We start from the raw sequence: 15,253 nt of genomic DNA on the forward strand, positions 1-15,253 counted from the left end.
TTTCACAATAGTAACATCAAAGAGCACTAATCATAGATCACTGCAGGAAATATAGTAATAAAGAAAAAATCTGAAGTATTGCGGGAATTACCAACATGAGACACAAAGAAAGAAAGTGGGCAAGTGCTCCTGAAAAGATGGTGCTGACAGACTTGTTCACAAACCCTCAATTTGTAGAAAACAATATCTGCAAAGAGCAATAAGGCAAAGAGCAATAAAATGAGGTATGCCTGTATTCTAAATATACCTACAAAAGAAATGGAACAGAAACTAGGCTAATAAATCAGAAATTACTAGAATATATATATTCAAGTTGTTTATCTACTAAATTTGTAATGAGTGGTTCAAGAAGATAAGGGAATGATTTAATTATGGCAGAAAATTTAAATAGTTAAAACACTATTTTAAATGCTAATTTCTTTACGAGATATTTTTATTTTAGTATCATTCTCACTCCCTGTGCTGCAGGCAGACATCAAATACTAAAACTAAAGATATCCCAGGATGTCACTTTGGTCAGAGGGTAAGGGAAAGCACAGATGTGTGAATTTACTGGTAAAGAATCATGTATGCCTTCACTCCTCTTTGTACCACAACAATCTATTTGGAAAGAAAAAATATTTTTTTACATGTGAATGCTCTTATTTTGTCAAGATATCTGAACCACTTTATCATCTGATGTCAACTGACGTAATTCTTTGGGGTAAAAATAATCATTAGGAAACACTCTTCACCATATTCCCTATCCCTATCACCAACCCCACAAGAGGAACTATAGCAATTTTGGAAAGTACTTACTTAATCATTTCAAAAAGCTTGGGATCTGAGACTTTGATATTTCGTGCCATATTCCAGGAGAGATGAACCATGGGTACCACTGACTTCACACTTTGCAATTTGTTCCACTCATACCGTTCTACTGCCAGTTTATACTGGCAGGCTAGGAGGAAAAAAATTTTTTTTAAGTTATAAAGCAAACTAACAAAATATATGAACATAATCATTATAACCTCTCAGGTGACCATTTTAACAGCAATTCTGAAAAACTAAAAGCACTAAAAAACTGTTTTATAAGTTGCAGGATACAATTTATGCACAGAAATCTCTTGCATTCTTATACACTAATGATGAAAAATCTGAAAGAGAAATTATGGAAACACTCCCATTTATTATTGCAACAAAAAGAATAAAATACCTAGGAATAAACCTACCTAGGGAAACAAAAGACCTGTATGCAGAAAACTATAAGACACTGATGAAAGAAATTAAAGATGATACCACCAGGCGGAGAGATATAACATGTTCTTGGATTGGAAGAATCAATATTGTGAAAATGACTATACTACCCAAAGCAATCTACAGAATCAATGCAATCCCTATCAAATTACCAATAGCATTTTTTATGGAAAAAGAACAAATCATCTCAAAATTTGTATGGAGACACAAAAGACCCCAAATAGCTAAAGCAGTCTTGAGGGAAAAAAAAAAGAGCTGAAGGAATCAGACTCCCTGACTTCAAACCGTACTACAAAGCCACAGTAATCACGACAATACTGTATTGGCACAAAAACAGAAACACAGGTTAATGGAACAAGATAGAAAGCCCAGAGATAAACCCAAGCACCTATGGTCACCTAATCTATGACAAAGGAGAAAAAGATATACAATGGAGAAAAGACAGTCTCTTCAATAAGTGGTGCTGGGAAAACTGGACAGCTACATGTTAAAGAATGAAATTAGAACACTCCCTAACACCATACACAAAAATAAACTCAAAATGGATTCGAGACCTAAATCTAAGACTGGACACTATAAAACTCTTAGAGGAAAACATAGGCAGAACACTCTTTGACATAAATCACATCAAGATCTTTTTTGATGGACCTCCTAGAGTCATGGAAATAAAAACAAAAATAAACAAATGGGACCTAAACAAACTTAAAGGCTTTTGCACAGCAAAGGAAACCATAAACAAGACGAAAGACAAACCTCAGAACGGGATAAAATATTCGCAAACAAATCAACCGACAAAGGATTAATCTCCAAAATATATAAACAGCTCATGCAGCTCGATATTAAAGAAACGAACAACCCAATCCAAAAATGGGCAGAAGACCTAAATAGACATTTCTCCAAAGAAGACATACGGATGGCCAAGAAGCACATGAAAAGCTGCTCAGCATCACTAATTATTAGAGAAATGCAAATCAAAACTACAATGAGGTATCACCTCACATCAGTTAGAATGGGCATCATCAGAAAATCTACAAACAACAAATGCTGGAGAGGGTGTGGAGAAAAGGGAACCCTCTTGCACCGCTGGTGGGAATGTAAATTGATACAGCCACTATGGAGAACAGTATGGAGGTTCCTTAAAAAACTAAAAATAGAATTACCATATGATCCAGCAATCCCACTACTGGGCATATACCCAGAGAAAACAGTAATTCAAAAAGACACGTGCCCCCAATGTTCATTGCAGCACTATTTACAACAGCCAGGTCATGGAAGCAACCTAAATGCCCGTCAAAAGGGGAATAGATAAAGAAGATGTGGTCCATATATACAATGGAATGTTACTCAGCCATAAAAAGGAACGAAATTGAGTAATCTGTTGAGACATGGATGGATCTAGAGACTGTCATACAGAGTGAAATAAGTCAGAAAGAGAAAAACAAATATATCGTATATTAACACATGTATGTGGAACCTAGAGAAATGGTACAGATGAACCAATATGCAGGGCAGAAGTTGAGAAAGAGATGTAGAGAACAAATGTATGGACACCAAGGGGGGAAAACGTGGGGTGGCGATGGTGGTGTGCTGAATTGAGAGATTGGGATTGACATGTATACAGTGATGTGTATAAAACTGATGACTAAAGAACCTGCAGTATAAAAAAAGAAACAAAAAAAAGAAATAATACTAAACTTTCTTTGGCTTATTTGTATGGAAATATATTAATATAAATGTTTCAGACATTACATGAAATTTCTTAAAATCTTATATGTTCTGGTATAATAAGTCATAATTCTAGTTATTACTTTAAAATGTATATATCAGAAATAACTAAATTTCCTTGTCAATTGCATTACTATGAACTTTCATCAAATCTTTAACCGTGGTCATTTTTAAGTCTTTTGTCATTTACAGACAGTTCTGGGTGTATTCTGTTGCTTTCGCAAAAATGTTCCTATTTTCATCTTCAAGGAATTCATGGAAAAGACTCTGACAAGTACAGGTTTGTGGTAACTGACTATACTGCTGAACTGAATGAATAAGCATTTTCAGAATTCTAATGGAAAACTGATGACTTCATGAAAGTGCTAACAAAAGATCAAGATGAAATAAAAAGGGACTGAGTGAACTAATGAGGATGATTATAATTTTTGTGACTTACTTTTTGAATAAAAATTTTTAAAAAAACTTTTATAAGAATTACAGTTAAAAATTATCATTAAAGAGCACTTACTATGTGGTAAACATTGTGCGTGGCTCTTTTCACATCTCATTAAATTCTTTGAAACCCTCATTTTTTCAGACTAAAATAATTTCTCATTTTTCAGATTAAAAGAATGAGGCACTGAGATTTCAAAACACTTATCCAAAGTCACAAAACTAACAAAGACCAGATTTTTCATCTTACATATATTAGACAGAGTTTGACATAAGACTGTTGATGTGATATATCAGAAGAAATAAAAGTCTAAAAAATAACTATTCTGCTTTGCTTTTCCCTATAAAAGATTTCCTTTATAAAAGAGACACACAACAGTCTAAAATATCAAAAGTATATCCTCTATGATTACAAAAGCATACATTTGTTACTTGCTACATCCATTTCTTAAGTTGAATTTACTCTCTGTACTAACCATTGAGATTTTTCCTTGGACACAATTTTTCAATTTTTGTGAGTTACTTTCTAATAGAAAAATAATATATATTAGAATTCTTTAAAATGTAAAACCTGTCATTATTATTTATAATACCTGTAAGTGGACCAACATTCCAAGCAATATTGTTGCACCAGCCAACAGCCTGAACCCAGTGCACAGTGCCTGCATTTATCCAGACCAAATCTCCAGGTCTTTGAATAAATCTATATACAGGAACATTAGCTTCATAAAGATCTTCAAGATTGGGCCACCAAGAACTCATTAAAAAATTCAAATTATTTCTGAAAAAAATAATGAATAATGTTAATGGATAAAGTTTTTTTAATGTCTCATCAAAAATGGAGAGATAATTTCAAAAGACTAAAAGATGCTCTTACTGTATACTTCATTAAAACTTTACTGTAACAAGAACTATGTATTTCAAAACTGAGAGCTCTAGAATATAAGAAGCAGTCCTGAAAAAAATTAATAGGAGATGAAAATAGGTATACTTATTCAAAGATCTGTCCCATATGTCTAAACTTACTTTTCAAAAGTATAAATGTTAAATTTTCAAGTTATACTTAAATATTAAATAAACTGATTTTTTGGTTTAATGTCAATTTGAATTAGGTATAATTCACATACAATAAAATTCACCCATTTATGAGTGTTGACAAGTGGGTAACTACCAACACAAGACAGAATATTTTCTTTAAGATTTGGGGCACTATGATTTCAGTAGCAATTGTTCAACTACGTCAGTAAGAAAGCAGTCATGTATACAATACATAAACAAACAGGTGTGGCTATGTACTAGTAAAACTTTACAGAAGAGTTGGCAGGCCGGAACAAACTAATTTTTAAATTTTCTTTCAATAAGGATTTTGATTTACTCCTTTTTGATTTACTCCTTCTTCTTAAAGAACTTCTTTAATATCTAGGAATCTGTTAAACAGGAAATTTAGAGACTACTTCTTACTTAGAATCCTATGGCAGATGTAAGAGCAAAGATCTTCCCTCAATTCAACAGTTGAAGACGACTCCTGCCTCTTGTTTTCTCCCAGGAATTTGAGAGAAGGTCCTTGTTCTTACATGAATCAACACTACCAGCAACCAAATTATTAAGCTTTTATTTAAATTCTGGTTTTTTATTATTCTCCTTCATTACAGTATTAGGTTTTGTTTTTTTTTTTGCAGTACACGGGCCTCTCACTGTTGTGGCCTCTTCCGTTGTGGAGCACAGGCTCCGGACGCGCAGGCTCAGCAGCCATGGCTCACGGGCCCTGCCGCTCCGCGGCATGTGGCATCTTCCCGAACCAGGGCACGAACCCGTGTCCCCTGCATCAGCAGGCGGACTCAACCACTGCGCCACCAGGGAAGCCCACTATTAGGTATTTTAATGAAACTATGTTACCAATTTTTCTACTAGGAATACTAAGATTAACAATTTCAAATTAATTTTTTTCAAAAGAAAAAATTCACATGGTAGGACTGTTCCTTTCTGAATATCCAAAAAAAGCTTTTGCTCTATTTCTATGTTTTCTCTGAAAAAATATGACAGAGGGTGCCTTTGAGTTGTCTCTAAGAATCCACCTTCTATTCCTCTTTATTCCTCCTAAAATGGAAGGATTTTCTTGAGACAAGTCTGACTGACATTGACATTTAAGGGCTAAACACTGGTTCTTTTTTGGTATAAGGTTTCAAATACTGCGAGGAAGGGGAGGGAAGAGGGGAGGGGAGAGGAGGAAGGGAAAAATGATGAAAGAAGAAAAGAAAAAAGTATAAGCACAGTACAAACCCTAGCCCTAATTCACCCAACACTGCCAACATGAAACTCTCCATAAAAATTTCTCCATAAAAATTTTAAAAACTCTCCATAAAAATAAAAAATAAAAAAATAATAAAAGAAAAGAAAAAAGAAAAAATAATAGAAGAAAAAAAATGAAAGGAAAACCAACCATGGCATATAGATCAAGCATTTTTTCCAAAAGGTCAAAACAGGGATTGATTTTAACATAACATGTTATCTGGAATCATAAAATAAACTACAGAACTTACAGACATTAGAAGCAATATCCTTCTGCAAAACAATATTAGAGTAAAAAGCTAAGAGGACAAGTGGCATTCTGCAACTTAAGATAACCTGATTATTTTTATTACTCTGGAGTTTAAACTTTGGGGCTATCACCTATCTTTTCCAACTATACTTGACCTAAGATATTTGAAAGAAAAGAAAGTTAAACTCTGAAAATAGTTTCTACTCAAAATAATACGAATCACTATATTGTATGTGTAATAACTACCATACAATATAAGAAATAAATGCTTTCTGCAGCACAATGGAGATTTCCCATATGACAATTCTTCCCCCCTGCTTATTAAGTCACTAGTTTCCTGGTGAACAAAAGTTCAGATAGATGATTATACTATTTTCCTGGGGTGGGGTGTGGGGTGGGGGAGATAAACAAACAAAACAAAAAGAAACAAGAAAGATTATACTGTTTTCCTGATCAATTTTAAAATTTAAGAAATTTCACCTTCCTTATCATAAGGAAAACTTATACATAAGACATTAAAAACTGACTATATCTTGACAGTAATTAGGAGAAGTTTGGAGTATTGTTCTTGTTAACCACTATGACATACTTTTTACTAAATAAACTATGAATAAAGACCCTCTATAATGTTAAAGATTTTAGTATATGAAATACGTGTATTGATTTTAAAATAATCACACATGAAAATTTTGAGAATTATATCCAATTTTTAATTGGATATATATGTATATGTATATGATGTATAATATACACTATAGCAGTATCATTACCAACTCTGAAAACAGCAGGTAATTTGCTTGCTACTGGACACTGATAATTTTAGGCTGAATTTACAAAGATACACAATCTTGAGTTATAAGTAAGGTGATTAATTTTGGAATTCCTGCCATTTCTAAATTCAATTATAATGAGCTTAATTTTTCTTTAAAGCACAATTTTCAAATGAATGTACCAGTTTTAAAAATTAACATAAAAAACAATTCACTCCGTAGTCTCTGAATTCGTGGCATCTTTCATTTGATATAAGAAAATAAAAGAGGTCTTCCCTGGTGGCGCAGTGGTTGGGAGTCCGCCTGCCAATGCAGCGGACACGGGTTCGTGCCCTGGTCCGGGAAGATCCCACACGCCGCGGAGCAGCTGGGCCCGTGAGCCATGGCTGCTGAGCCTGTGCTCCGCAACGGGAGATGCCACAACAGTGAGAGGCCCGCGTACCACAAAACAAAAAAAAAAAAAAGAAAAAAAGAGAAAAGATTTGAAATAAAATCATTTATAATAAATTGCTGAATGAAAATTAAAACTTCAGGATCAGGGCTTCCCTGGTGGCCCAGTAGTTAAGAATCTGCCTGCCAATGTAGGGGACACGGGTTCAATCCCTGGTCCCAGAAGATCCCACATGCCGCGGAGCAACTAAGCCCATGAGCCACAATTACTGAAGCCCGCAGGCCTAGAGCCCACCCTCCACAGTAGGAGAAGCCACCATAATGAGAAGGTCCCGCTCACCACCACTAGAGAAAGCCTGTGCGCAATAACGAAGACCCAATGCAGCCAAAAATAAATAAGATAAATAAATTTATTTAAGAAAAAAAAATCAAGATCAGACTTTGTTCTTTACAATAACTGTTTTCTCATAATTACTTTAAAAGAAAATTTAGTTCAGAAACCTACTTTTCACAGAAGTCATTCAGAACACCCCAATAATCCTCAGGAACAACAAACCATTCACAATCACCTGGACCAATATTTATATTAACAGAACAAAAGTTGTTATTTTCTTGGTGACCTGAAATGTAAAAGGAAAAAAAAATCATTATTACACTGTAAATTCAATGAGAGAAATGTGACTTTAAATCACTGAGTTGTTTTGAGGATTAGGTGAAAAATAAATGCTTATAAATCAATGAAGAGCCTATGAATAAGCAATAAATATTAGCTATTATCACTATTACTACATCCACCTCTAAACCATCCCAACTCACAAAGAGTACAGAAAATTAATGAATGAGGTATGGTTTTCAAAATGTTAACTGGCCCCTTAGCAACTTGGAACTACAATAAACATCCCAATTTGATGCTTATAACCCTCCCACCAGAGATAGAGATGGTAATCTCTTAGAATGTGGGCTGAGAGCAAACTAAATTTTTCAGAACACATGTAAAGGCCATGTCAGAATGTAAACTCTTATAGCGCATACCATTTCTTTTATGTATCAATAAGTAAGAACAGTAACTTTACCAAACAGGAACTTAACACAATGTTTGTTTGAATTATACAGAGCAGACTAAAACATATCACAAATTTCTTCTAAGGAACTCCTTAGAGATCCATAGGATAATACTGCGGAACTAATGACACATGAACAAATGAAACACCCCAAGAACTTTTAGGCACAGAGGTAATATACTAAATTTGGCTTCTGCCCCTAGATTTTAAGTGAAAGACATTTTCTATTTCCTTTGATTCATTTCATTTTCACATATTTACTTTTACAAAATATTCCAAATAGGATGAAATAATTTTCAAATACAAATGAATCTTAATAGATCTAGTCCAGCGACTTCCCTGGTGGTCCAGTGGTTAAGAATCCACCTTCCAATGCAGGGGATTTGGTTCAATCCCTGGTTGGGGAACTAAGATCCCACATGCTGCAGAGCAACTAAGCCTGTGTACCACAACTAGAGAAAAGCCCACAAGCCACGACAAAAGATCCTGCATGTTGCAGCTAATACCCGACACAGTCAAAAAAAAAAGATCTAGTCCAATACTATACATACATTTAAAAATCTTGAAAGGTGAAATTCTTGCCTGGTATTATGAAGTTATTAGTGACAAAGAAGGCCAAGATATTAAATCTTTTTTCAATTATTAGTATTTTGCATATTTCTTTTCACCTGACCCAAATACTGACAAAACAGTATCATGTAAAGTGAATTTCCAATAATAGCCTAGGAATAAACATTCCAACCAGTGGGTTCTATGCCTGGCTGTATATCAGAATCCCTGAGGAGCTTTTAAAAAGTACTCACATCTCATCCTCAAAATGATTCAGTATTTCTTCTAAAAGCTTTCCAGCAGATTCCAATGAGCACACAAAGCGGGGCACCCTAACTCATTTACATAAAAGCAACAACCCATTTTAAAAAATTAGTTGGCCACTTTACAGTGAGACTGTGGTGAAGAAGAAAGAACTATAGCTGCTGCAAGAAGAAAACAGAAAAACAAGAAAATGACATGTATCCTGTATATATCAGCATATAGCTGAACTGGTTGTTTCCTGCTAAAGTCTGAGCTAACTTCCAGAGACTGGAACTTACAAAATTACTAAGTATCTAGACTGTCACCTATGACATAAGTAATGTCAACACAAAGGGAACAAAGATGATTTTATATTTGAGTTGAATGAAACTTTATGATTTTAAATCAGAAGATGACAAACTACAGCCTCTTGGCCAAATACCTGTTCTTATAAATAAAACTGCAGATAAGTTTATTAGTTTATGCTCTGTCTACAGGTGTATTCATACTACAACATCAGAATTAAGCAGTTATAACAGAGACCTTGTGCACTCTCATAACTTCACACTGCTGGTTGGCAAACTATATACAAATTGCCTTAACACAGTTATAACTCAATATAGCATCTTAACTGGAAAGCATATCATCATACTTCAACATTTCATTTCTTTTAATTACAAGTGCATAACCATAATGTGAAGAGAAGAAAAACAAACGTCAAATGTAACACTTTTAAGGTATCTAGGAATGTGAATGATTTACTCCATTTAACAGGAAAGCACTGTACTTACCATGTAATGATGTTCTTTCTGTGCTAAAATATTACTATGTTCCTTGAAACTACCAAACCAAATGATCATTACATTATGTCTCACATGGAAACAGTGAAAGAAAAATTAGAAAGCTTAAAATGCATTATATGATCATGGCAGAAATTTTCACCAAACAAACAAACAAAAAAAACCAAAACTGAGGCTGAACCAAAGTTTGTCTCTGGGCAGGCAAGCAAAGCTGTTTACAGATAGCATGTTAATTAAATCATGTTTGGTTGTAGTGGTAAAAAAACATTTCTAGAGAAAATAAAATGTTTCCACATGATTAGCCTTTTGTTGAGAACAGCTACTCAATGAAGATGATGGAAGTCACGTATATAATCAACTAAAAAATGTAGTAAATAACTTTTGAGGGAACATCAATGATTAATTAAAAACAAAGAAAATAATTTCAAGCAGTTTTTCTTGAAATAATTTCAAGCAGGCCCTTCATAAGTCAGTAAGTACTACTACTACTACTCAATTGGTATTGTTTACTTGAGGAGTCAAAGCCAAATGTGAAGTCACTGAAGATTTTGTCTCTAAAAGTGATCTTCACAGGACCAACTGTTAAGTGAGAATATTTTCAAAGTTGCAAAAATATTCAATCAAGTACTTCTGAATTGGAATCTGCTAAGAAAAATTACAACTAATGGTAGGGAAAATATGTCTAGGAGAAAAAAGTGTACTTGGAAAATTAACAAAGTCTGTGAAAATGTTCGGGTACTAGATGCCTGTGGTTTTTCACTGTACTATTCACTGACAGATACTTTACGAAAATTGTGTGTGTGTGTGTGTGCGCGCGCGCGCGCACGCGCACGCACCACTCTCAAAGACTTAATACCAAATCTATGAATTTGTGACAGAAACAGAAGCCAGCTGTCCTGATATTCCCCATGGCTTTGCAGTGGTGACACTGGGCTCTAATTTTTAGAGACTGGAAATTTTTTGAATGAAGCCAACTGTCAGCCACTGATAAAGGTACATTATCTCTACTGTGGGATTTAAAATTAAATAAAATGCTACATATTCTTTCCCTTAAACATTTGTTGCAAACCCTAAAGTAAGTGAAGAGAACATTTCCATATTGCAAAAGCCTTCTACCTGACCTTCAACTGAAAAAACTGCATCTGAAATGCAATTAAATAAAAAAGGAAAATGTAAAGTAAGACAAAAACAAAAACAACAAAAAACCCTAACAGAATTCTGTAAATGACTGCCAACTAGTTGAATGCAGTCAATAAAATATGCTCATAGATTAATAAGAATATCTGGCAGCATCTATTTACATGAAAAACATTTTTAAAGATGAAACGTAAAAATTCTCACTACATAAAGCTTTAACAGATGTATATTTGTAGCTGATTCTGATGACAGGGAATACTGACTTTGAGCCCCAGTAAGGTAAAATGTTATTCCCCCTTTAGGGTTATTTGTATTTTGTCAATTATTTGTCTCAATTTTGTCTCAACTATTAGGTATTTTGACTTTCATCAATGAACAGACATGGAAGTAAGTTTTTTCTATTTTTACATATGTATCTTCATAATATTCTCAATTTTACCTCTTGGCTTATAAAGCATAAAATACTTACTATTTAACTTTTTAAGTTACCTGACTTCCACATTAGTTTCTGAATTACATTTTAAGAAATATAATGGGACAGTTTAGCAAATACTAGTGCATCACAAATTTTAAGTATTTTCAGTGAAGCTTTTATTACATGTAGTATACATACTAGTTCATTACTAGTAAGAACTGTAACTGTGATGAACAAGACGTGGAAAACTGACAATCTGCAGTCAATGGAATCAAGACAAAGCCTCTCAAGTGCTTTAAGTGCCTTTACTCAATGAGCAACTTAATGTCCCCTTGCTAGGTTAAATTTTTCTGATCGTATTGACGTTTACATATAAAAAGGATAAAAGTCACACTGACAGAACAAATTAATATCCTCAGCTTTAATTACAAATTATTTTTGCCTATTAGAAAGAATTTTAAAATCCTTTTGTCTTTATTAGTTATAAACAGGAAACTGATTGCAGGTGCATCTATCACATTTAACTAAATAACTCTTTTTTTTCAACTCTACAAGGGAAGTTATTTCATAAAAATAACCTGGTGTCCGACTCCCTGGAACTTTCATGTACAGCTGAACTGTATTCATGCCCAGTACGGTATGACCGAGGTGGCTTAGAAGATTTCCTGCTGATACAACACGTACAAAAGCTGGAAGTTTAGTCAGTTCATGTAGCTGCAACTTCCACCTGAAATACAGTAACAGATTAGAAGTGTAATCCTGCAGCAAATATTTATGAGAATTAACCATGTCCTCAAAAACCTTGTGATCCAATTAGAAAACATTTAAATCTCTAAAATAATACTTTTAAGATCAAAAGAACTAGTATTTAACTTTTTCCAAAAAAAAAGTCCTAAAGCAGGTTTACTTTAAAAAAAAATCATAAAAATTTATGATAATCTTTATAAATGAAAGAAATAATTTTTATTTGTAAATCTGTAAAACTGTTTTGGCACTCTTTGGTAACAAAAATCTGAATTCATTATCTAGGGACTTCCCTGGTGGTCCAGTGGGTAACTCTGTGCTCCTAAAGCAGGGGACCTGGGTTCAATCCCTGGTCGGGGAACTAGATCCCACATGCATGCCGCAACTAAGAGTCCACATGCCACAACGAAGACCCGGTGAAGCCAAAATAAATAAATAATGTAACAAAAATGATTCTGTAACACTAGCATTTTTAGCTAGAACTTCTTTGTGAACACACACACACACACACACACACACACACACACACAGTATAACTACTGGATTAAAGAAAATATGAAAGTAGGCAATTTCCAATCCTGCAATCCTATTTGTACTTCATGGAAATAGAACAGGAGGCCTTACTTTTTGCCATCAGAGAGGTCAATGTTAGTCCCAAATTTTATAGTTTTAAAAGGTCCTTTCCTTCTCTTTCCAGAACTTTAAAAAAAAAAAAAAATTAAATTAAATTCATGCCTTTTGGACAGAAATAGAGTGCACACTAAAATTTACTTACTTATCTGAAGATGTGGATTCATTATCTGAACATTCTTTATGTTGCATTCTTTTCTCATTTTCTTCCTATAGATTAAGCAAATACATTCACACTTAGTATTGTGCTACAGACTATAGTTCCCGTTACACAACTGAATAAAAGTCATATCTACATGAGTGCTACTGGTTACAATCTGAAAACTAATTTGCTACAGGCACATTTCACCAAAAAGCAAAGTTTGTTTTTCCCTATATATACTCTCCAATAACAATGAAATCTACAGGTTCTTGTACTTGCCACAAATTCAAAATGATAAAAAAAATTAAAGCAAGATTCTGTAACCTTGCTAAGTATCAAAATTACTTATGGGGCTTCCCTGGTGGCGCAGTGGTTGAGAGTACGCCTGCCAATGCAGGGGACGCGGGTTCGTGCCTTGGTCCAGGAAGATCCCACATGCCACAGAGCGGCTGGGCCCATGAGCCATGGCCGCTAAGCCTGCGCGTCTGGAGCCTGTGCTCCGCAAAGGGAGAGGCCACAACAGTGAGAGACCGCGTACCGCAAAAAAAAAAATTACTTATGAATGCCAAGAATGAATGCTGAAGCACATATTCTAAACTGGCAAAAGTGTGTGTGCCTATAAAAACAACAGTTATGAGATGTATAGGGTAAGAAATTCAAGACTGTCTATTATTAACTGTAGATTTCTTTTGTTATTCTGACTTTGTCTGTGGGGAGTACACAAAGAAAACTAAGGGAATATAAAGAAGTTCTTCACAGACTAAATTACTGACACAACAAATTCTATATAAATAATAAAACACATAGCACTAGTAAGGATATTAAATGCTGAATAAAAACGTGTTATTCTCTTGACAAAGATGTTAATATAATTCTATGAGGAAATGGTACTATAACAACTGGAAATCCACATTTAAAAGGATGATGTTAGGCCCCTACCTTTTACCAAATAGAAAAATTAATGGATCAATGACCCAAATGTAAGAGCTACAACTATAAAACTCCTACAATAAAACATAAGAGTAAATCTGAATGACCATGTAATTAGGCAAAGATTCCTTAGCTCTGACACCAAAAGTAAAGCAACTGAAAAAAAAAAAGTATTCACCTAAACTTTAAAATTCTGTGCTTCAAGGACACCATCAAGAAAAAGTGAAACGACAACTCATAGAATAGGGAAACGAATCGCAAATTAAATACTTTAGAAAATGACTTTGTCAAACACGTAAGAAGTTTGGAAGTAGCCACCGCATCCTAACCACAAGTACAAACCGTGCAATCAGTAATTCTCAGATTACTTAAGAGAAGTGAGAACACATGGCAAACTGTTGCCCACAAAACTGGAGAGAGGGATAAATAATGGAAATCAAAACTAATGGGAGCAGAAACCTCCATGGATACCTATGCTGAAAATATCAGAAAAAATCCCCTTCTGAAACATACCAGGGCATTATTTTCTTCTTAGCAAGATCTGCCCTCTGGAGAAACTACTTAACCAGAGCCTATTTTCTGGAATTTTATCAGACCTGCATCTCCAGAGAGGAGGGAAATACCCATCTCCAGCTCACTCTAGCCATCCAGTCTTACTCAATGAATGGGGAAAACAAAAACCCAAAGATGAAGCACTACTGAAGTTCACGGTATAGAGGCACAGGCTCACAAAGACGGAGACCAAATCACAGGATAATAGAATATTTCCCCTACCCCAATATTTTTTACGAATAGGTTACTAAAGCTTATTTACAGCAGTTCCATTTACACAGCACATCATGTCTGTCTTTCAACAAAAAATTACAAGGTATAACAGAAGTCAGAAAAATAGCATGAAAACACACAGCAAGCACTGGGAACAGTCTCTGATGTGGCGCAAATGCTGGAATTCTAAGACTAATAATTTTAAATTGTAGTTTATTATGCAAAGAATTCTAAATGATAAAGTAGAAATCATACTAAACACATGGGCAATGTAAGCAGGGAAATGGAAATTTTTTAAAAGAACCAGAAAGAAACGCTAGAAGTCAAAAACATGAACAGAACTGAAGAATGCTTTTCATGGGAGTATTAAAAATGGATACAGGTAAGGAAGAAATTTGAGTTTGAGGATATCTGAAATTTCCAAATCTGAAAAAGAAAAAAAAATTCACAACCCCCCCCCCCCCCCGAAGATGCAAGGACTGTAGGAAAGTTATGAAGATGTAACATATACAAACTGGCAATGTAGAAATAGAAGAAATATATGAACAAGCAGGAATTCCCAGTGGTACAGTATTTAGAACTCAGAACTTTCACTGCTGGGGCTGCGTTCAATCCCTAGCCTAGGAACTAAGCTCTTGCATCCTGTGCAGTGCAGCAAAAATAAATAAATAAAAATAAAAAATAAGTAAATAAATAATCTCCTGCTCCGCCTCCCCAAATGAAGAGATATTAAACCACAGAA

At 34.4% G+C, this 15,253-nt stretch overlaps 1 protein-coding gene across 8 annotated transcripts in view; it reads right to left on the reverse strand.

Moving 5' to 3' along the window:
- The window catches only part of LOC115849624 (lysine-specific demethylase 6A-like), a 163,803-nt gene that overhangs the window by 15,838 nt on the left and 132,712 nt on the right, over nt 1-15,253 (reverse strand). For 7 of the 8 annotated variants that reach the window (XM_060293133.2, XM_060293130.2, XM_060293132.2 and 4 more), the window contains 6 exons: nt 12,820-12,884; nt 12,669-12,743; nt 11,879-12,027; nt 7,601-7,715; nt 3,990-4,177; nt 799-940 (listed from right to left, as the gene is read on the reverse strand). In XM_060293133.2, the coding sequence (XP_060149116.1) occupies nt 799-940; nt 3,990-4,177; nt 7,601-7,715; nt 11,879-12,027; nt 12,669-12,743; nt 12,820-12,884 (734 nt within the window). The remainder of the gene's footprint in view (nt 1-798; nt 941-3,989; nt 4,178-7,600; nt 7,716-11,878; nt 12,028-12,668; nt 12,744-12,819; nt 12,885-15,253) is intronic. The other variant, XM_060293129.2, reaches the window with a different exon arrangement.

Source organism: Globicephala melas, chromosome Y (assembly GCF_963455315.2).
Source record: "Globicephala melas chromosome Y, mGloMel1.2, whole genome shotgun sequence".
Taxonomy (NCBI): Eukaryota; Metazoa; Chordata; class Mammalia; order Artiodactyla; family Delphinidae; genus Globicephala; species Globicephala melas.